The sequence below is a fragment of the Mugil cephalus genome, chromosome 7 (assembly GCF_022458985.1).
Source record: "Mugil cephalus isolate CIBA_MC_2020 chromosome 7, CIBA_Mcephalus_1.1, whole genome shotgun sequence".
In the NCBI taxonomy this organism is placed as follows: domain Eukaryota; kingdom Metazoa; phylum Chordata; class Actinopteri; order Mugiliformes; family Mugilidae; genus Mugil; species Mugil cephalus.
In genome coordinates, this window is record NC_061776.1 from 15,461,780 (window position 1) to 15,483,252 (window position 21,473).

General features: G+C 43.0%; 1 protein-coding gene across 2 annotated transcripts in view; it reads right to left on the reverse strand.

The window, feature by feature from the left end:
- Positions 1-21,473, reverse strand: part of LOC125010405 (laminin subunit alpha-3-like) — a 49,720-nt gene that overhangs the window by 8,004 nt on the left and 20,243 nt on the right. For both annotated transcript variants that reach the window (XM_047588997.1, XM_047588998.1), the window contains exons 17-65: positions 21,056-21,155; positions 20,138-20,190; positions 19,884-19,989; positions 18,331-18,430; positions 18,093-18,249; positions 17,340-17,478; positions 17,012-17,154; positions 16,789-16,892; positions 16,538-16,697; positions 16,187-16,350; positions 15,994-16,102; positions 15,802-15,899; positions 14,812-15,010; positions 14,550-14,676; positions 13,798-13,946; positions 13,205-13,320; positions 12,754-12,965; positions 12,356-12,560; positions 11,697-11,841; positions 11,463-11,603; positions 11,166-11,327; positions 10,310-10,411; positions 10,140-10,223; positions 9,443-9,673; positions 6,852-6,965; positions 6,458-6,570; positions 6,289-6,369; positions 6,062-6,162; positions 5,920-5,973; positions 5,685-5,836; positions 5,315-5,425; positions 5,103-5,214; positions 4,763-4,927; positions 4,430-4,626; positions 4,076-4,192; positions 3,633-3,787; positions 3,331-3,472; positions 3,128-3,227; positions 2,933-3,049; positions 2,661-2,831; positions 2,375-2,526; positions 2,079-2,273; positions 1,836-1,984; positions 1,572-1,734; positions 1,357-1,484; positions 733-880; positions 514-612; positions 246-394; positions 15-132 (exon numbers count right to left, since the gene is read on the reverse strand). In XM_047588997.1, the coding sequence (XP_047444953.1) occupies positions 15-132; positions 246-394; positions 514-612; positions 733-880; positions 1,357-1,484; positions 1,572-1,734; positions 1,836-1,984; positions 2,079-2,273; positions 2,375-2,526; positions 2,661-2,831; positions 2,933-3,049; positions 3,128-3,227; positions 3,331-3,472; positions 3,633-3,787; positions 4,076-4,192; positions 4,430-4,626; positions 4,763-4,927; positions 5,103-5,214; positions 5,315-5,425; positions 5,685-5,836; positions 5,920-5,973; positions 6,062-6,162; positions 6,289-6,369; positions 6,458-6,570; positions 6,852-6,965; positions 9,443-9,673; positions 10,140-10,223; positions 10,310-10,411; positions 11,166-11,327; positions 11,463-11,603; positions 11,697-11,841; positions 12,356-12,560; positions 12,754-12,965; positions 13,205-13,320; positions 13,798-13,946; positions 14,550-14,676; positions 14,812-15,010; positions 15,802-15,899; positions 15,994-16,102; positions 16,187-16,350; positions 16,538-16,697; positions 16,789-16,892; positions 17,012-17,154; positions 17,340-17,478; positions 18,093-18,249; positions 18,331-18,430; positions 19,884-19,989; positions 20,138-20,190; positions 21,056-21,155 (6,609 nt within the window). The remainder of the gene's footprint in view (positions 1-14; positions 133-245; positions 395-513; positions 613-732; positions 881-1,356; positions 1,485-1,571; positions 1,735-1,835; positions 1,985-2,078; positions 2,274-2,374; positions 2,527-2,660; positions 2,832-2,932; positions 3,050-3,127; positions 3,228-3,330; positions 3,473-3,632; positions 3,788-4,075; positions 4,193-4,429; positions 4,627-4,762; positions 4,928-5,102; positions 5,215-5,314; positions 5,426-5,684; positions 5,837-5,919; positions 5,974-6,061; positions 6,163-6,288; positions 6,370-6,457; positions 6,571-6,851; positions 6,966-9,442; positions 9,674-10,139; positions 10,224-10,309; positions 10,412-11,165; positions 11,328-11,462; positions 11,604-11,696; positions 11,842-12,355; positions 12,561-12,753; positions 12,966-13,204; positions 13,321-13,797; positions 13,947-14,549; positions 14,677-14,811; positions 15,011-15,801; positions 15,900-15,993; positions 16,103-16,186; positions 16,351-16,537; positions 16,698-16,788; positions 16,893-17,011; positions 17,155-17,339; positions 17,479-18,092; positions 18,250-18,330; positions 18,431-19,883; positions 19,990-20,137; positions 20,191-21,055; positions 21,156-21,473) is intronic.

Genomic DNA, 21,473 nt, shown 5'->3' on the forward strand with positions numbered 1-21,473 from the left:
TGTTAAGGTCATACCATATTATCCCGTGGACAACCTCTGCTGACCCCCACTTTTTCAGTGATAGACATAAAGGTGCCATCCAGCTTCACATTCCTCATACATCCTTTGAATGGCTGTATGGTGATGTTGTATCTGTAAGGGGAGCAAAACAAGTCAAGTTACAGTCAGAGTAAGAGTGGGAAAAGGATGATGATGGCCTCTCTTACAACACGCACTTGGCACTACTGAACAACAACAACACACACCTTTGCCGTATGTCATCTGGGGCACCGGCGACATAGAATTCTTTCAGTTCTGTGAAGTCATATGTAAGGTCGGCTGTTGCTACTCCTCGACTGGACACACGGACTATGACCTCATTTGATTTGATAATAATTAGTATTTCTGTGTTGTCCTTTGAGGAGGTAAAAGGAGAAAGATGGAGGTGAATAAATATTTTTTTTAATAGAAATTGTCAGAGAAGGATATAGGTGACTGAAAAATAAATAAATAAAATAAATGAAAGCTTCTTACCAAGGTTATCGGCTCGGTAGATGAAACTGGTACTTCAAACAAATTACTGTGTAGAAAGATCACACCCTTCTCCAAAGTCACATAGAAGTAGTTGTCATCCTATGTCAGAAAGGAAAAACAATAATCAAATTCTTGCAAAAGGCGTACCTACTTGCACAAACAAGTTTCACTTGGTTTCAATGTAATATGTATAAAGCAGTAGTGCAAACAATAATTTACCTCACTTCCAAAATATAGGAGCAGACCATTCTTTGAACGAGTGTAGACATTCAAACTGAGGGAGTGAGTTTTTTTTTTCGGGTTTTCTATAACCACTTTGCCGTATCCACTGCCTTGATAGAAGTCTGCGTCCACGGGAGGCACATACCTGAATGGAACGGAGGGTCAGTCAAAAAAGTACTGGGCTATTACTGTGTAAACAGGCATGAAACCCATATTAAAACTGTGGCAAAGTTACAGAGGAGGGAGGGGACAAACACTGAATATGAAATATGCGTGGATGTCAATCCTGTTTGAACTGTACCATAAAGTATACCTAGCTACTACATAGCTACCTACATAGCTACCTACATAGCTATCTAGCTACCTATCTACCAACCTAACTACCTACCTACTTACTTACCTACCTAGATTCAATGCTAATGTATTTTCAGTCTAAAGTTACAGGTAAAGGAAACTGCAACTTCAAAAACTAGTTTTTAAAACAAACAATTCAATACAATGAACTGACTAAATGCAAGCCTGTTTCAAATAAGATCACAATCTCTTAGTGAAAAAATGATTTAGTTTAAATTCATCATCTGACGCATTATTACTTTCAACAGGATTCCTGCTATGATGTACCTCTTGCACGGTTCCTCAGTATTGATCTTCTCTGCTGTTTGGAAATTGTAGAGACTGGTGACATTGTCACTGACGGAGGCGAACTCAATGCAGCCCGTGTACTTGGGCAGCCGGAGTGAAGGTGGTGGCTGTGAGGTGCAAAACAGTGAAAGGCATTAATGAAACCAATGCTTGTCTGACAAATGGTAGTCTTTTCATAATTCCGTGTGGCTTACAACGAAGTCGCCGGGGTAGCCTCCAACATAGAAAACAGTGTCATTAGCAGTGAGGTCCAGCAGATTTTGGGTCTGGGTTCCTTGGTTGACACTTTTAACTGGCGCACCAGGAGCGGTCGAGGTTACGTCTCTAGTAAAGATCAGTTCTGCATCTTGGTAAATTCTAAAACATGAGATGGGAAAAAGAGTCCAAATTACTCACAAATTTCCTTTTTTTCAATTTGAAACACTGACAGTGAACAAGAATGGAAGTGGTGATTTTACCTTTGTAGGTCTATTTGATCAAACGTCGCCGGCTGAGATGTCCTTGATGGAGTGATCTCCTCTGATCGTATCTCATACTCAGTTCCTCTGAGGTTGTACATGGCGTACAGTCTGTATTTCCTCAAAACCATGCCTATGTATTTAGTAGACTGCAAGACAATGCATACATGTTTATGTAAAATTTGCAGTCAAGCAGCATAGCACACAAAAAATAAATGTTTAAGTGCATTTAGATTTACTTACATCTCTGTTGCCAAGGTACAACACAAACATGTCTCCGTTGCTTGAGGTCTGCCTGCGTCTGCGTTGCCCATCTCCTCTCCCTGGACGTCTCTGCAGCAACAGAGACAGGGCTGTGTACGCTCTCAGGTCGTCGAGACTCTTCGGGGGACGCAGCTCGACGTGACCTTCGCCCCCAAAGTTCATGGGGATGGCAATCTGGAGGAAAGAGGAGGAAGTTAAACCGCACTCATTACACAGGGTTCAGGGGAGTTTGATGGAGCAGATGTGAAGGATGTGTTTACGGAGCTGGGCCTCACCATGTTCGCTGCGCCCCTGGCCTGTTCAATGAGCTCTTTGATCTTCCTGATGTTCTCAGAAATGTTGTTAGCAGGCGAGAACTGCGAGGTCAGGTTCTCCACCTCGGAGAGCTTATCTTTCAGAGATGGGATGGTGTTCAGCAAATTCTTCACTGGAAATTGAAGATGGGTGTAAGAAACCAAATTATGTTATTATTTTCTATTTGACAAAAATGTGATTCTGTGCTGTGAAGTATGCAGAAAGAAAAATGCTCAGCGCCATAAGGCAGTTTTTTCGTAATCTCACATGACTGGTCAACGTCGTTCAGAACATCGGTTAGGTTAGAGTCCGAAGGTGAGACATTGATCTTGGCAAGTTCGTCTTTGATGGCGTCGAGTTTGCTCTTAGTGTCCTTGGCTGTCTCATTAGCGGCAGATGCCTTCCTCTTGGCCTCATCGATCATGTCCCCAATATCATCTGGTTGGGAAACACCAATTAAAGAGCAGTTAGTCTAGACAGCTCCAGTAGATGTGAATGTGATTTTAACACTTTTAACACGAACCCTAAAAATGCTCTACCTCTCTTAATGTCATTTAACTGGTTCTCAGCATCGAGAAGGCTTTTCTCGAGAATTTCCTTCTTCGAGTTTGCATTCGTCAGGCGATTCTTCAGGTTGGTAAGAACTTTGGCAGCGTCTGTTGCAGAAAAATATCAATTAGTGTCCGAGCTCTCAGTATATTATTATACAACAATTTAAGAAGATGGATGGATACCGTTTAGATCTTGCTCTGCTGCCTCTGCATCCTTGAGCAGCTTATCGCCGATTTCTTTCAGGTCTTTGGCTCTTTCTGTGAGTTTCTGTTTGCTTACATTCTTTAAAGGAGGTAAAAAGAAAACCAGGTTAGAGTGACTGACCTCACATCATGCCAAAAAGAGATTTGTATTGTTAATCAATGTATGAAATATTAAGTCTTACATCCAGGGCGTTGTCTGCAGCATCTTTGGCCTCTTTAGCAGCTGCTTCTGCAGCTTTAATAGCATTTGTGATGTTTATATAGGCATCGATGGCATCTTTTGCGTTCCGCACCTCAGTACGTCCACTTGCATTCTTCACAGCACTGATACACAAGAACATATGGGAAGACATTCTTTAAGAAAATATGACAAACCAACTGCATGTGCCTTGAAGGATTATGCTTATTTACACTGAACCGGACAAAACCCAGATGGTCAATAAAACCACTAATGTGCCTTTATGTCTTTACTGTGTAAACCTACTCTTCAAGCTCCTTCGCCAGCATCTGTAGCGTCTTGGCGTGCTCCTCTGCATCCTCCACAGTTTTTTTCTTTGCGGCTGCCTGGGAAAGGTTGTTCACCTTCGTGTTTAAATCAGTCTTGGCACCATCCAGCTGTGCTGCCAACTGCTCGTACTCCTACAGTGGAGAAGGACAGGTGAATGGGTGCAATAAAATGCATAATACGCAGAAATACCACTGACCTCACTTCAGAGCAACAAGCAAAAACACTGATCGTTATCTGAGTGGATGGCATGTTGGGACCTGACCGCCCACTGGTGTCAAATCAGGGATGAGGCTGGTTGTTGTAACCCAGCTACAGTGTGTTGAAATGTTTTAGCTCATATTGAGAATCACTACATATATGAATGTAATTAGTATAAGAGTGTGAGATGAAGAACATTTGTCAAACATTGTCAAATGTACCATTTTACTGTCTTGGAGCATTTTCAACAAATCCTCTGTTTTCTGCAGCTCGTCCTCCGCCATGGCCATTTGGTCTTCAACAGTTTTCCGCTCTGTCTTTAAAGCTTCAATTCGTTTCTGTAGGGAGCATATGAACCAGTCCAATTAGAGACCTAGTGTGTGAACAATACTAACCTGCAAGACATTCAAAACTTTGTATTGTGTGTTCTTTTGTTAAATTTATCTGGATGTAATACTAAAAATAAGAATCTATGCGAACAAACTCTACACATATGATCTTAGTTTCCACAGAATGCTGCTAACTATCAGCCAACATGTGTGTTTCTCATAACTGATTAACTACTTTTTTAATACCTTCAGATCTTCCAGTGACTCCACATTGAGACCGTTCTGAGCATTGGCTTTCTTCACCAAGTCCGCCGCCTCCTTCAGAGCCCTGTCCAGGTCCTTCAGCTTGTCGGTGTAACCAGTCAGAAGTCCCCGGATCCTTTCTGCTGCGGCCTCATTTTGGTCGCACTGGTCGCTCACATTCGCCTTGATGTAGTCTAGTACTGTAACATAGGAAAAAAATGTTGGAAACTTTTAACTTCTGCAATCAACGAAGATGTCTGTCTGGAAGGGTTGGTTCTCAGTGAAGGTCTTTGGATTAACTGAAGTTTCTACTAAAAATAAGACTAAAGGCCGTACATTTCTGAGCCTTGTCTTCTTCTTTCTCTGCAGCTGTCTTCTGAGGGGTGAAGTCCCTGTTTTCCATTTCTTTCACCATGCGCTTAGCGTCCTCCAGCATTTTATTCAAGTTCGCATTGGGAACGTCACCTCTGCTGTCTTGATTCTTCAGCTGGTCCAGAAGATCTTCAAACACACAGAAATAGGCAGTCAGTCGAGTTATTAAGTTACCATATACTGTATACAGCGAGGCCATCCATGTTTAGTGAACCAAGTACTGACGCAGAACCCACGAGAGAAAAGACAGTCAAACAAAAGACAGAAGTGCTGGTAGTGAAATTATCTCGTATTATGTCCCCACCTTGGATTTTCTTGAGTAAGTCTTTAATATCTGAATCCAAATCTTTCGCCCTCTTGTGGGTTTTTTCGGCATCTTCCACGGCCTTGTCAGCTTCAGTAGCCTTCTGGTCCGCCTGTAGAATAACACGTTACAGCAACGCACGCTTAAAAAACAACTCATCAACTCACTGGGAAGAACATTAACAAAGTTTTAAGCATCCATTGGGACTCTACCTTGTCCTTGAGAGAGCTGATGTCGTCTGCAAGAGTGGACGTGTCGTCTTCTAATTGGTCAACTCTGGTCTTTTGGCCGTTAATGGCAGAGGTGAATTTGTTGACAAGGATCTGCAAAAATCAGAAATGTAGATGTTGTTAATGGTGTGTTGAATTTGTGGAGGTTTCTTGTCCTCAAGAATGTTGAGTGTTTGAACAAGCACTTCCATTCTACTTCACGCTGTGGGTGTGTAACGGACATGTGCAAATTTTGTCTGTAAATCATTAAAAGGGCACGTCCAGGCTGTGTAATCAATAGCAATGATTGTAAATATCAGTTCCCTCCTCTTCACCACCGTCTGCAGCCTACAGAGTCACACTGGCATGTTACCTTGGTGTCCGATAAAGCCTTCTCCAGCTTCTTCAGCCTGTCCTGTGAAGAGGAGCTTGCAGTGGCGTTGTCCAGCTGAGCCTTGATCCTTCCCAGCTCATCATCCAGCTTCTCCAGGTCATTGAGCAAGGTTTGTGCACAGCTGTCACACTCTGGAATTCAAAATTTGAAAGGATTAGCAAAAGATCCTATTTCTTGTTAATGGCACGCCGCCATTATTATTTTCTAAACTCACCTTGGCATTGCTCATCTGTGTTCGTGTCTCCTGGCTCCAGTGTGTTCTTGCAAACTGAAAAAAAAAAGACATTTTCAAACTGAAATGAACTGAAACGCAGCATAATTCAATTCAGTGGTTTTGTGGGAGTCCACAATCTAACCTCCAGTCCTGGGATCACAGTTGTTCCCATTGCCATTGCAATTGCAAGGACGACAACTTCCACCTTGCGTCAGTGGATCGCCATAGTAACCAGCAGCACAACTGCAGAGAAGAGAAATAAAAAAAAAGCACAAATGAAGTAGCAAGTTGGAAATGAGCCAAATGAATTGTGCAGTGCCTTCACAGTATTTCAAGTTGAATAATTTAGACTGACCAGTCGATGCTCACCTCTCACAGTTCTCACCGGCGTAGCCTGCTCTGCACACACACTGGATGCGTCCATACACCTCTCTGCATCCTACCGCAAAACTGCAGATCAACAGAGATATTAAATACATCTTTACAGCAAATTACAGAGCGGCTGTTAAGGACTTTTATTTATTTATTTTTCTCTCACCTTTGCGTAGAAAATGGGCACGGGCACGCCCTGCACGTCCTCTGAGCTGCGTTTCCATAGTAACCTTCTTTGCAGCGTTCACATCTGTCTCCAGCTGTGTTGTACTGACAGTTCTGAAATGAAGGAAGTACAGGAACAGACAAAGAAAAAATAAATAAATACAATATCTGTGTGTGTACTGGCTTTGAGAGAGTTTACATCCATCATGTGCGAACTGCATACACAGGCCCAGTCTTGAATGTCTTACGTAATAATAACACAAAGATTTTGTAATACGTCACCCTCCTTTCGGGGGGTGGGGGCCTAATAAGTCAGAATAAAGATTTAAGGCGAAGAATGAGGGACCTAGGCTCTCAGGGGGTTACAGGGGTGAGAGGTGGAACTTATTTCTTACCAGGCACCGCCCTGTCCTCTCCTCACACTCTTCAGCCAGGCCGTTGCACTCACAGGGGACGCAGCGGCCCAGGTAAGGCCTACTGCCATCTCTGTAGAAACCAGGAGCACACCTCTGAAGAAGGAAAACACAAAATAAAGACACGATTAAGTTCAGTTTGCTTGCCAAGGCAGTTTTATATTTTATACAGAGGTATACTTGGATATAGGTGAATAAAACCTGCTCTGACGTAATAAAGTATCTAACTCACATAAATATATAATCATATAAAGTAAACTGTTCCTGATATTTTAAGAAATAGAGGAAATCATGTGATTTCCCCAGTTCCTAAACAAAAATGTTCATCGCAATAATAAAAATAAATCCTATAAATTCAGTTCTGCTCATTGATTTGGAGCACTAAAACTGAACATTACTTTTATATCTCTTAAATCTTTAACTTGCCAGATTGTGCCATGTTGCCCTACTATGCACGAAAATGTTTATCCTGTTTAGCAGCTCAGCAGAGAGACACCACTATTTATTTTGCAATAAAAAACAACAAACAAACAAAAAAAAACTTCCAAATCACCGTTCACAAACTAATTCCAGGGCTGCACCTCTGTTTGGTGTCAGGATTTGCACAAACAAATAAACCCGAGCTCAATTTGGTTCAACAGCCAGCAGTGAAGTATGCCCTTTGTTTTCCGAGATAACAGTCCTTAAGCCATAAATGATCCACACCTGGGAGATAACGCCCGCACCTACAGCTGAACAATATTTAAAATCTTTCACTCAGACGACAAGAGGCATCAGATTTTTACCTGAATCTGAGCAGCGCTGTCATTAACAGAGGGATACTGAACTGTCTGCCCTCTGTCGTTCACCGAGATGTCCACTATCTGTTGGGTGCCCTGGTCATTTACTGATGGATATTCTATCCGCTGGCTTCCTCTGTCATGAAGCGAAGGGTACTGTATCCTCTGAGTCCACCTCTGATGATGCCTTGCGTGTCTGGGTCTCTCTCCTGGCTCGTAAGGCCTATGGCCGCCGCAGCAAAGTCCGATCAAGGTCCAACATATCAGGCTCTGTAACAGGAGCCTTCGATGGCTTCGTCTATCCAAGCAAGTTTCTGACATTCCTAGAGCTTAGGCTGTGTGAAATAATGCTCAGCTCTCCCTTGCCCGGACCTCTTAAGCTCCCCATCCTCACGCAGACACAAAGAGGACACACCCATCTACCTGAGTCACATCGTGAGTGAATGCAGGATCACAAGTACACACATGCAAGTGTTTACATGCTCACCCTATCTGTGTTTCCTGATCCCATACGCACTCACACGTATCAAAACAAAGAATAGTTTGAGACACATTGAGAAAGTCAAATGTGGGCGCGCTCACAAAAGGGGCAACTGTCACAGCTGGAGAAAAATTTATATGTATAATGTATACATTGTTATAGCTGCTTTGTCCATTTTAAGCCAAAAAGGCACGGTTATTAAGCGTCGCTTTGAAAAAGCACAGCTACATTTTGTAACACGGTTCATATCGAGGTTGTGCAAGTGTGTGTTACTGGGCAGAAAGTCAGACATCCTCAGACACCACAGACAAGAAAGTCACACCTGAATCACGCTGCTCAAACACACAACAGACACAACTAGGTGTGTCAGCCGTGCTCAGAGACACACGCTCATAGCCAACGGACTCAGGTTTATTAGTAACACCGTGTTGCCAACAGCCACACCTCGTGTGTGTCAAGGTGAGGTGCCTTATCATGCTGCCTCTGGGCACATATAATTAACTTCCTTTTAACACACCCAATCTGACGGTGCCTCATGCACACACAGGTAACCGGAGTGAGCGAAACACCTCTACACCTCATAAACACTTTCAACTTTTTTTCAGCCCCTATATCAGTAAATCTCTCAAATAAAGTCGGCTCTCTGTAAATTTTTAATTAGCGGTTCCTGCGTTCACATTTGTAATTTTGTTCTGCGGGCAAAAATTGCAAAAAAAATCCCGGGATAAAAAGGATCCAGGCAAAGCTTTTCCTTGACAACATCCCAGTTGTTTGCACTACACTTCTGTGAGCTGTAACCACGCCAACGATCACAGCTCTGTAATCACTAATATTATGTCTGCATGATTGTGCTACACATCCCAGCCCGAGGCTACACAATTTTTCCTCCACAGCCCTTCGGACACAATTTTTTTTCTTTTGGTGAATTCCACAGATGCACCTCAGCTGCTGAATTTTCCTCTTGCAGGAAAAAGGGTGTGGTTTCTTTGTTCAGGCGTGTCGAGACACCCTAAAATATGAGGCACTCAAGACGTCTTTTCGATCATTACCTTGCCCCACCCTGCATGCTTTCTCTTCAGCTTCTCGAAATTGACGAAATGCCCTTTCACCAGCATTTTTCCAACCGTGTAGTGGTGTTTCTTGAATGGGGCATTTTTTCCTACAGGATTTAGCAGGCTCAGGCTGATGCAAGACCCACTTCCTGATATTCTGAAAACATTTCTTTTTTTGTCCTCCCTTCTCATTAAGATTGTTGCTTATCTTGACATTTTATTTAAAATAATTCAAGACCAGCATACATTTAAACTGCTCACCTCACATGAGTCTCCGGCATACTGAGGGGGGCAGGAACAGTCCTCCACGGTGTTTCCAGGACTTCCGGTGCCCGAGTTTGTGGCTTCTTCTAGGCCCACCTCGCCCAAGCTGAGTCGCTGGCTGTGAGTAAAATACAGGGCTCGGATCCTCAGGCCTTCCAGGCCAGCTAGGACCATCATCAGCTCCTGTCTAGACACAGGCCTGTTGGTGCCAGCATGGCGCCAGTTTCCCTACAGCAGGGATACGAAATTGAATGCTAATCTTGAGAAATCGGTGGGGAGGACATTAAAAAAAATAAAGTGAAATAAAATAAAATGAAATAAAATAAAATAAAATAGAAATGTTTGTCTGTCACTTTGCACTTAACATAATCAAGGCTAAATTCCATTTACAAAAATAAAACAATACAAAATAACAAAAATCAGGCCCCCTAGAGGATGAACCCTTACCATTTTAGACATTTAGTGTGTTTTCTTCTACCCAAACCCCTGCTTTAAACAAACAGGATTTCTGATTTCAACTGTGAATTGCCAAGGAATCAAAGTACCAATCTGAATGACCTCCTAATTTATTGAAGGTACAAGAAAAATCTATTTAATCCCCTTTCAACACTTTCATATTCTGTGCTTTATTTGAAATCGCAGCCCAGTGGTGCTTTGGATCGTAAGTGAAACAGAGCAGCTGTTTTTTTTTTACCTCCAAGAGCTGGACTCTGCCCTGATGCAGCCTGTCTGGAAGTGGGACTTGTGGAGCCATGTGGATCAGAGTCATATCCTGTCCCTAGGGGCGAAATAATGAAGCGGGTAAATGAGACGCGCTCCTTGCACTGAAAAATAAACGAGCGGAAAGGTTGTGGCGCTCCGTACAGTCAGCACGACATCCGGTCTCCTGTCTATGGCACTCATCCCCTCGCTGGGTATCCCGAAAGACTTGGACTGGAAGGTGAGGAAACCACCGTACGATGAAACCTAAGAGAAGGGAGCGAAGAGCGAACGTGTTAGTTAATTTGAGTGCGATTTAATGTGAGATGTCTGGAATTCTTTTTTATGTTGTAGAGATGGGGTCTTCAATGTGTTTCAGGCTAAGGACCCCCGTACTGATGGAGGGATGAAGCAGGAATCCCCTATCCATTATATGTGTTCTATATAAAACTCTGCCTAGTGCTATTTATATACATTATTATCATTTTGCATTTAATACTAAGCTATTCTTTACCCGTTTACTAAAATATGTTGGATTCATGTTAATGTGAATTTAAAGAAATTTTAAATTAAAAAATATATTAAAAAAATCAACCAAAGAGTTTGCAGTACCTCCACGGACCCCCTAGGGGTCGCATACCCCATGTTGAAGACCTATGTTGTAGAGGTCAATATTTTTAGCAGTTATGATAGTGATTTATTCGATTCAATCCTAATAATGATATGGGGTTTATTAAACTCAGCTTGAAGTGACAAAAAGGCCTGGAAGTTGAGGAACACAGCAGAATAAATGCCAGAATTTTAAGATTAGAAATAATGTTAGTAACAGTGTGACTTGATTTTTCTGTAAAATAACTATAAATTTATTAGTCTGGAAATACAATTCATAGTCAGCTTGTGTAACTAAATATTTTACATATATATAGCATCAACAACAGATGCTAAATAAATAATAATAAAAAGCCGGAGAAGAGAGGAGAGAACAGCACGTCCACGATGCTGTGTCCTTCCACTGACTCACCCTGTCTCCCAGGTAGGACGGTGGTGCCACCCAGTGTAGATTCTGCACTGTAGGAGGAAGCTCCTGGATATCTGCCACCACTGTGTTACTGGCTGTGTTCAGCACAGAGGAAACCTCCTCGTTGCTGGAGGTTTCCAAACGCCAGCCGCGCATGCCTACAAACTGTTAATAAGGAATATGTGACAGTGGAAGAGTCAAAGTGTGTCCAAAACTGTAGCTATATCAGGTGTTTCGCTGTGGGACTAGTTAAATAAAATGACCATCAAGAGCACAGACGTGAACAAAAAGCCAACACACCTTCCCTCTGCGTTTGCTGGAGCTCTGACACTGGTCGGTGGCTCCGAAACAGAAGCAGCTGGTGCAGCCGTGAGGGTTGGACGGGTCAAAATAAAAGGAACCTTCCCGACAAGCATCGCACCTGGCGCCGGCCACATTTCTCTGCAAAACAGCAATCATAAACCGGACGTGCGAACGAGGACGGATGAATTAAAGAGGGAGATTCAAATACACAACTGGGTGAAGTTAACTCACCTTGCAGAGACACCTGCCAGTGTCGGGGTCACACACATTGGATGTAACTCCACCTTGATTGCAGTCGCAGGGCACGCAGTCAGGGAAGCCATAATAACCTGCGGCGCAGCGGTCGCACTTCCTGCCTCCAATAGTCGGCTTGCAACTGCACAAAAGTCACAGAGCGCGTCACTGTTAGAAGGATACTCAATTTACATGTGCAATTAAAAAGGAAACAGTTTGTATACTAGTTTGTATGAACAACAACACTAAAAGTAAGCTATCAATAATTTAAAATAAAAAATAATGCTGTGGGTATTTTTTATTGATGAAATGGAAAAGAAAAAAAAACTCAAATCAATATTGATTTTGCCCAATTTTGTCTTTTCTCCAACACCAGTTCTCCACACTATTATCCAAATACTAGTCAGGTTTGTTGCTCCAAGCCAAAAATAGTTTTGTGGATTTTTTTCTCATACTTCATGTAAGCTCAGAACGACCCCATGGTTATGAAATTGTAATTGTAATACATTTTTACATAAACGATTTGAATCAAATCAAACAAAGTCTTAGTCTTTCCAACTATATAATACACAGGGGAAAAAATGTTTACTAACTGTCTCTAACAGAGGTTTAACCCTTCGCCTTGCTAAGTGCACGCGTTGTGGATTTCAACTCACCTGCACTGTCCAGAGATGCGGTCGCACTGGTCCCCTGCGTTCGTGTTTATGCCGATCGGAGAGCACTCACAGTTCTCGCAGCCCAGCAAAGGATGGTAGCTGAAGGTCTGAAACTGACACGTGTCACAGGCCGGTCTGACGGTCTGAGGAGGGCAGATACAGCGACCCGTGACCTCGTCGCACAGTCGGCGGCCGCAATCGCAAGCTACAAAGAGAAAGAGATACTTCATTGGCTGAAAAACAGGTGCTTTTATTCTGAAGGGACGTTAAAGGGAGGAAAGAGTGATAGTAAAGAATTACAGAGTGGCTGGTGTGTTTTTATTTATATGAGATGTTTCATGGAGAATTATTGTGTGCTCACAAAAAAGTAAAAAGTCAAAAGTCAAATATTCGCTCACGTCTGCAGTAGGGAAATCCATAGTATCCTGTGGCGCATTTTGTGCACTGCCGCCCGATGACATGCTGCCTGCAGGGACACTGTCCCCCAACAGGATCACAGACGGTCCCTGTAGAGCCGGACTTGTCACAGTCACAGGGCAGAGCCCCGTCATTATAAGCTGCTACAAGAGAGCGAGCTGCGTCTCTGCAGAACAGGGAGGAAGTTCTGGGGCTGGGGAGGTAAAAACACAGTGATGGCGTTATTCTCGATCATGACAACTAGAGGGCACCATTTCCCCAGAAAAAGAAAATGCTGCAACAAAGAAAAGCAAAAAAAAAAAAAATACAGCAGAATGTAGAATCTTATCACTTATATATTATCACAACAGTGACTTCAGATTTTCAGATAATAATTAAAGTGTGATTTCAAATGGATCTGAATCCGGTCTGTGTTATTTGGTGAATACCTACTCAATATAGAAGCCTTCTCCTCTGCACTGCTGTATGAAATCTGCAGATTTATCCAGTGGCTTTTGTTTCAGGAGCTCTGGGATGTAACTGCTATCAGGAACCAACAAGATATAATCCTAAACAAAAAAACAAAAACGACTAAATGAAATGAAATGACTAAAACAATCTCTCTAAAAATGTCACGTCTTTAGCCGCGACTGAATGATGTCGAGAGAAACAATAGGTAAGAAAGGATTTTAAAGGGTTTTAGGCATATAATTCTGAGTGATCTTATCTGAAGGAGGAAAGTAAAGCATGATGAACAACACACAAGCAAAGCCCAACTTGCCCCCTTGCCATACACAGGCTGGAAGCTTAGCTTTTATAAAGCTCGAAGGAACTGCCAGGTAGAATACAGTCCCTTCATTGTTGTTGTTGTGGATATGGCATAACACTGAGAGAGGAGCATGCCAAGTCCTCAACCCGAACGATGGAAGGAACGAAACAGACTTCACAGATTTATGTCTCATTTGTTTGTTTTAAAGTTTTGCTATTTTTTCCTCTCCTGTAACTTAGGCAGTGTGTGTTTGAGATATTTCTGAGATAGTACTCACTAGCGTAAGAGTCTTCCTAGGTGGCACGACCACAGAAATGGAGGGCAGCTGCCAAGAATTCTCATCGAAGTCGAGGGCAATGCGGCCATCAGCGACGACGACCTCCCTGCAGCCTGAGACCGCAGGGCAGAAGGATGCATTGACCAAACCTGCAAGAGAGAAGGGCAGGTTTAAAGTTTTAACGATAAATTAATAAATAAAAACAGTGCACCGCACTTATCAACCTCACTATCAAAACCATATGTGAAGAAGAGCGTCCAGGCCCCATAATGATCTTGTCATCTGCTATTAAAGGATCATTCTGGTATTTTAAGCATGGACCCATATCCCACCCCGTTTTGAGTCTAAATGACTCAGGGGAAGAAAAAATGCTTGGAGCTGGTCCAACATTAAGAAAGAAACCGCGCAACAAATGCAGCGTAACCAGAGGAGCATTCGTTTGCAGTCTGCAAAAACTAGTTTTCGCCACTAATGATGTCAGATATAAGCGTTGTGGATAATTATGTGTAACAGAAGTCTGAATTGCTGTGAAGAGGTGCAGCCACGTGGAGTTACTAACACCGATGTGCCGACCACATAATGTTAAATAAATTTGGAAAATAAGTGAAATGACCAAGTTTTTACAGACTGCCTTTGATGGGGTGAGACAATATACAGGAGACGTATGGGACAGATTTAAAAACACCAAAAGAAAAATATCTTGAGGAATGGCCACAAATATTGAGTTCGATCAAGCCTTTCAAAAAACTCACCCTTCCACTCACGCCCCGCCGCTACTCGTACTTCCACAGGGAAGGAGATATGTTCAGGCTGGTGATAATGGACCACGACCACATACCTGCCTGGAAGGGGCACCCTGGGAGTGAAACTGATCCCCGTCTGTGAAAAAAAAAAAAAAAAGGCAGAAGAAGAGGAGAAAATTTGAAAAACCCTCTCAACCAACTGAAAATCAGTGTCATGAGATGATCCATTGAATGTCTGATGCAAGACAGAGAGTGGTTTTCACAGGCATACCTGAGGGAATTTAAGCAGCACGCCATCACTTTGAGGTTCACGGACAGGGAACACTCCAGTCTGTCGCCTCCTCCTCCAGTCCTCGTTCTCTCGTGGCTGCAGAGCAGCAGCCGGCGGGGACATCAGCTGCCCATCGCGGGCCGCATACAGAGCATAGGCAGAGGTGGGCTTGTTGAACTGGCTCAGGACACAGTGTCGACTGCACATATTAAACAGCTGTTGTCACAAAAAATACTTTCGACTTGTGAGGAGATTAATCTTCAAAAATCCATTTTCATGTGCTAAAATATCACCAATGTGCAAAAGTCCAACATGTTTAAAACACAATTCTGAACAAAACTAGTTCTTTAAGGTGCGTCTTCTCCTTCTTCTCGATTCTAATATTCGACCAAACTTGTTTTAATCTTTCCTTGAATCTTGGTCAGATGTGCACTTTGCTTTTCAAGTTTTGAAAATTTCTGATTCATGGGTTATTATGGAAGCTTGGTTTTGCAAAATCCAGACTCTTTCACAGACCATCGTAATAACCTGCACAGTGACATAGAATCTCAGGAGTGCACAAACGAAAATTAAAGGCGTAACCACAAAGTGCCTGCTAATTGCACATAAAATTAGGTTTTCGGTTTTGCAAGACAGTTTGTTTGTGTTGTTACGTTGAGTCTAACTCTGATTTTCCGTCCCTTTCAAGTCTCTTCCAACTAGTCCTGTTGTGTTGACAGCCTCCTTCTACACCGTTCAGGGTGAGTTACAGAGTAAATGTCAGAGCTGCACGCCGAGAGCCATAAGAAGGTTGACATCTAACCTGGTCACTGGGTTCAGAATGAGAGTATGACAGAAGGAGATCAATCACACCTGGAGAACAGATGTGCGTCCGCATTTTCCAAAACAACAACGAAGCGTGAAGGTCTAGCACGTAGCATTTAAAGAACTCCGGCTAACACTGAAAAAAACTAAAACTACTAAAAGCCATGTGGTTTATTCACGACTTACCTGTCTTCAGTGAAGCGGCCATGAGTGGAGACACACAGCACCTTGGGCTCTACATACTCAGTGGTGAACTCATCTGCAGGCACCGCGTACACTTTATACTATAGAGGGAAACACACCATTTCACACTGTTTGCCGCAACATAGATTAGTTTCATTTTTTTTAAAAATCTACTGCGGAAACTTTCCCCCTCACCAGAAGGAATGACGTAGTGGAGGTCTGCAGAACAACTTCCGTCTTGTGAGTGAGCTCCAACGACGCCACTTGGTTTCTGCTGTCCACCGCAACACTCCGGCACAAAGTGCTGCACGGTTCAAGATACACAACAGCTAAGAAAACACGCATGTTCTACCTCTTTTAGCTAAAAGCCTCAAGTAATTGTTGGTACCTGAAGGCGCAACTGTAAATGTTGGCCCTGGCTGGAATCTGGCCCCCAGATTGACCACCGATGAATATGTTGACATTCTGGGCGGTGTCCAACTCGCTGGCATATTCCAGGACAAGAGCGTATGGGCCCGGGCGAGGCACACGGAGACTGAGCTGGAGCTGCGACTATAGGACGCAAAAACATACGGGATGAGGCTTCAGGCATCTTCAGATAATAAAAGTGCTCTCCAACAAAAGGAGAAAATATGTAATGGAGATGTAAAGGGAATAAGGGACGGTTGCTTCAATCTCCTAATTAAAAAACTAAAAGGCCAACAGTTTGCGTGGTTTTAATCATGGCACAGTACTGAACCTGTCTCCCATTGAGAGCAGCCATTTCCGGGTGATCCGGGGTGGGGCGGCGCACACGGGCCTGTCTCCTCTTCCTCCGGCCACGTCGGGTGGAGAGTATTCCCTGTGAGCCCAGCGCAGAGCTGAAGCCATCCAGGGGTACGTGCTTATACAACAGGCAGCTGAGACACAAGTCAGCGGTTACTGTCAAACATCGACAAAACTGCATGATCACCGTGTTTTGGTTGAACTGAAAAGGATAGAATATTTTACTTTGCGTCCCGGTTTGCTGTGGGTAAGTACGTGCAGGGCTCCGTGATCTTTTCCTGCAGCAGCGGTGCCTCATAGTAATCCTTGGGCAGCAGCACTAAATAGTCCTAACGGGGCAGGTTAGAAATGTATCCATTATTGAACAATGCACAAAAAATAATAAGTAATTCTTGTTCGTTCGGTGTTTGTCATGGTTTTTACATCCATTTCTTCCTAGTAAACTCACCAACAGAACGCCCTCTGCCCTTATGTGAACTATCCATTTTCCAGGGGTCAGTGCAAAGGGCTCAGCAAAGCCCTCCCCTGGGACAGTCAGGAAGGACGGGGACGGACTTGCGGGAAATATGACTTCTTTACTCTGCTCTGTCCCTGGAGAGCGCCAAGCACAGATACTGGTAATGTCACATACTCACAGGAAGACATTTATAGACATCATGCGCCAGCTTGGATATAAATATACAGGAGGAAATGTTTTGACTTCACTAATGATGGGTTAGAATTGACAGTTTGATGGTGAGATGTAAGAGATGATTCAGCGTCAGAGGCAGCCTTACCTGCAGCGCCTCTGTTATTGGCAGCCTTGATGCTACCAGTCACACTGGAGCTGCTGGGGTTAATGAACCGCAGAACCACGCGGAATAAGTGCTGCCCACCGTCTTTTGGATCAACATGCACTGTTACTCTGACTTCACTCTGCAGGGATGACAGTGACACACAAAGCTGACCGCTATGGAACAGGTTTGAGTAGACGATGGAGGGGGAACAACGTTAGGCGAAAGGTTTAAAAACCATCTACTGGGTGGGCACAGACACGCCAAGCAAACGGAGCGGGTTAATCACAGGCTGCAGGCGAGGTGAAGAAAGAGAAACACAGCTAAAGCAAGGCAGCCACTTCACTTACAGTCACAGCATGACTGAAAGTCAGCTTCGTCCACCACCAAGATCCATGCTCTGACTCGTGCTTTCCCCTTACGTCGGGGGGTGGAGTAACGCATTACAATATGGAAAGGTCCAGGAAAGCCAAGGGTAAGCATTAGGATCACCTCTGGCTGAAGAGAGAGAGTGTTAGTTCTACGAGAGCCAGTGTCCTCATTCCCAAATAAGCACTGAAATAACAGGAGGCTGCGTGCTTCCAGGTGGATTATTGGTGCAGCGGCGAAAGCAAGAGAATCGCAGTGGAATCCGAAAATAAAGAAAAAACACAGGTTACAAAAGCATCAAATAAGATAAAGGTTTTAGTTTCAGTCATAGTTAAATGATTTGTAATCAAAGCAATGTATACAATAAGTCAATTTGAACGGACAAACCTGTGCAGGAGACATTACAGCGTAACCCCTCCAGCTGAAATCTGGGAATTCCTGCGGGTTATAACCAAAGCGTACTGGTCTGGCGTTTGGCGTGGTGCCATCCTCCACCTCAAACTTCAGCTGGTGCAGAGTAGGAAAGTAGTAGCTTGGCGCTGGCCTAATGGGAGAAAATTAAAATTGTGGCGCATTTTGCTCGAATCCTGATGCTATTAAACATTAAAATCTACTATTTTCTTACTCAGTGCATTGACGGCCAATTACATTCATCCGGCACCGACATTGTCCTGACACCTCGTCACACGCCATGCCGATGGCACCGCCTACATCACACCTACAGCCTGAAGGGAAAGAGAGTAAAAGAAGTTACTGAACAGTAACTTAACACCAGACGAAAAAGAATGAAATGCCTCTGGTTTAATGTGTGCTCCACCACTGACCACACCCAGCACAATCTTTCTCCAGAAAATACAGCAATGGTACGGAACATATCAGGCAACATAATGTGTTTACAAGAATATTAGAAGATTTACGCTCAAACAGATGATTAAATTCATCACAAATGTTACTGTAATACCTGGGTTTCTAGTATAATCACATCTGACGTCATTAGTTGCCATGTAATGTTTAGAAATTGCCATCCATCACGTACATATGTTTAAATTTGTTTGCATAAACTGGTGTTGTCGTATCGTCGTTATCGTGTATTTGTAATCCCAATATCCAGACTTCTAGGTAAAATAAATAAATAAATAAAATGTATGGTATTTGAGTAAATAGTTGTGTATCATGTAGATAAATGATTAGTTAGTTTTCATTAATCTGAATATATATGCTGTTTTCAACCAAATAATTTCCAGAAGATTAAAACTAGGTAATTTAGCTCCTATAAATAAATTAAGCCCAAATTCTAAATTCAGTGCAGTTTTTTTTTTATTGTAGTTGATCATCCATCTATGATCATCTACATAATCTACTGAACACTCCAACACAAACATTTTAGCTGTGCTGCAGAGCGCCGTTTTTGTCTTGTTTTTTAGATATAATTTTATGTTTTATAAAACTGGACAGGGGTAAAAGTCTTGGAAACACGAATATTTTTCCATACACTAGTTTCCATTCCATACTTTTCCATACTTGCGTAGGAACCCTGCTGTTTAATGTATCTTGCCAAACTGAGATCTGTGGATTTATCTCTCTTTATTAGGCGAATGTGGGCGGCGGGGACATTTCAGAGTGAGCTGCTGAGAACAAACTCCTACTGGTGTGGCCAACAGAAACTGAATCATTCTTCTGCCATGTACCTGTGTGGGTGTGCCTTACAACGCACGTGAGTTTTACTCTGCATTTGAAAAGAAGTCAGGTGAGGACCTTTTTACATGATCTCAAAGATTGCCATTCACTGAGAACCATTATTTTTGTCGGATAAATTATGTTTGGCTGACAAGGCAAAACAATTGAGCAATTGGCAATTGAGAAATATTACTATGAACACTGATTACATATCCACATTAAACGTCATGACATTCTCCTTTAAGATGCCATAAAGTGCCTTCTTGGCATGGCCTTCCTTAGGCCAACTTACCATTGTGATAAAGTCCCACACCAAGATATGTGTAATCTTAAACTACTTCTATTAGTGTTGGCAAAATAGGATAAGTCGCTGCACTGTGCCCTGCTCGCCTAATATTTACTCATTCATAAAAGCAGCAAAGAGGAAGGAAGAAAGGTTTTTCATATTAAGTTATGTCGTAATATTGTAGTGTACAGTATGTTGGAAGTTTGGCATCTCACCTTGACACCCAAAGTAATTCTTTTTCTGCAGCAGGAAATACCCTTCCTTGCAGGAGTCACATGAATGGCCGCACGTGTTGGGCTTGCAGTGGCACTGTCCACCTTTCTAGACAAACAGATAATCCAGAGAAAGGTAGACTTACAAGGGTGTGGCTGAGCAATGCCAGTCAAAACCCCTGGCTGTTGACACTATCATAACACGGTCTGTTTAACAAGTGTGGAAAATCGCAAGAGCTGCTATTGAAAATTCTCACCTGTTCGCACTGTCCGACGCCACTCAGAGTCCCTCTCAGATCGCACTGACACTCTGGCAGGAGAGAGAGAGAGAGAGAGAGAGAGAGCGAGATAAAGAGGGGCACGCTTAATAAGAAAACGACTCGAGGGATCTGCAGTGAATAGACTCTGATTACAGGATTTTGTAACATTCATGGATGCAACACAAAAAACACAAAACCCCTTCAATCTTCAGACATCTGCAAAACAAAGGTCCAAAGGAGCTACAGCTTATGTCCAACCCGGTGAAAAGAAAAACAAAAAAAAAACACATTCCCTTAATGCCCAGCTGCAGTCAACCACATGCATTCTTCAGATATTAAAAGCACCTTTTCTCCTTCTTGTATCTTCGGGCAGAAAAGGTAGTGATAACATTCTTGCACAGAGCAGAGCTGTAACACAAGACAGATCTCTGGACAAAGCCCGGGGCTGTTCACTTACTGTCTGTCTAAAGGGAGCAGCCTCATTACATTTTACAGGTGATTAAGACAGAGGTTGTTTTTGGACGTTTACAGAAAGACAAAGGGACAAAGCGGTAACAGTTTCTGTGCTTAGGAGTTGCCACTGGGTTCCGTAGCATTGAAACTGCACACTGAAAGCCATTAACAGGAATCTGCATGTATATTCTTAAGCTCCCCCCTCAAGGGACAGGAGGGCAGATCCGGCCTTGTTGATGGGAGTATGTTGACATATCTTCTGGGTAAGAAGGGCCAAGACCCGTATGAGCACCTTGTCAGATTGCCAATGACAATTAAACCAAAAAAATGCAACGGAAAAACGGGGTCAGTGGCGAGAATTAATAACGCTGGAGTGAAAGAAAATAATACTTAATTGTCCCACAGGGGATCGACTTTGTGTCATTTTCTTCGCAAATTATATTTAGATCCCTGGTTGCTTACCTATGCAGCCCCGAGGGTTTTCTGTAGCCAGATTCCAGTAGAGAGGTTTACACCTGTCGCACAGGGTTCCTTCTACGTTTGGCAGGCAGCGGCAGGAGCCCTGCAAAAGCAGATAAAGAGTCGAAGAATTGTTGAGTCTAGTTGCTGCTGCTGCTGAGTGCCCGGTTATTTATTTTTAAAAAAAAAAACTTAACATCACAGATCAAATCAGCCGTAAGTGCCTGCATACTGAACGACGAAGCCAGTTTTCTGGATGACTGGAAGCTGGCAGCTTTTCTTTCTGTCTCTTTCTTTTAAACACAGGACCCGTTCCAAATTAAAAGGCATAAACTCTCCCTTTATTCAGAAACAAAGGCCTGCGACCATGAAGTAATGCCGCTGTTTTGTTTTTTCTTTGTCTTAAATGGAAGGAAGTGCC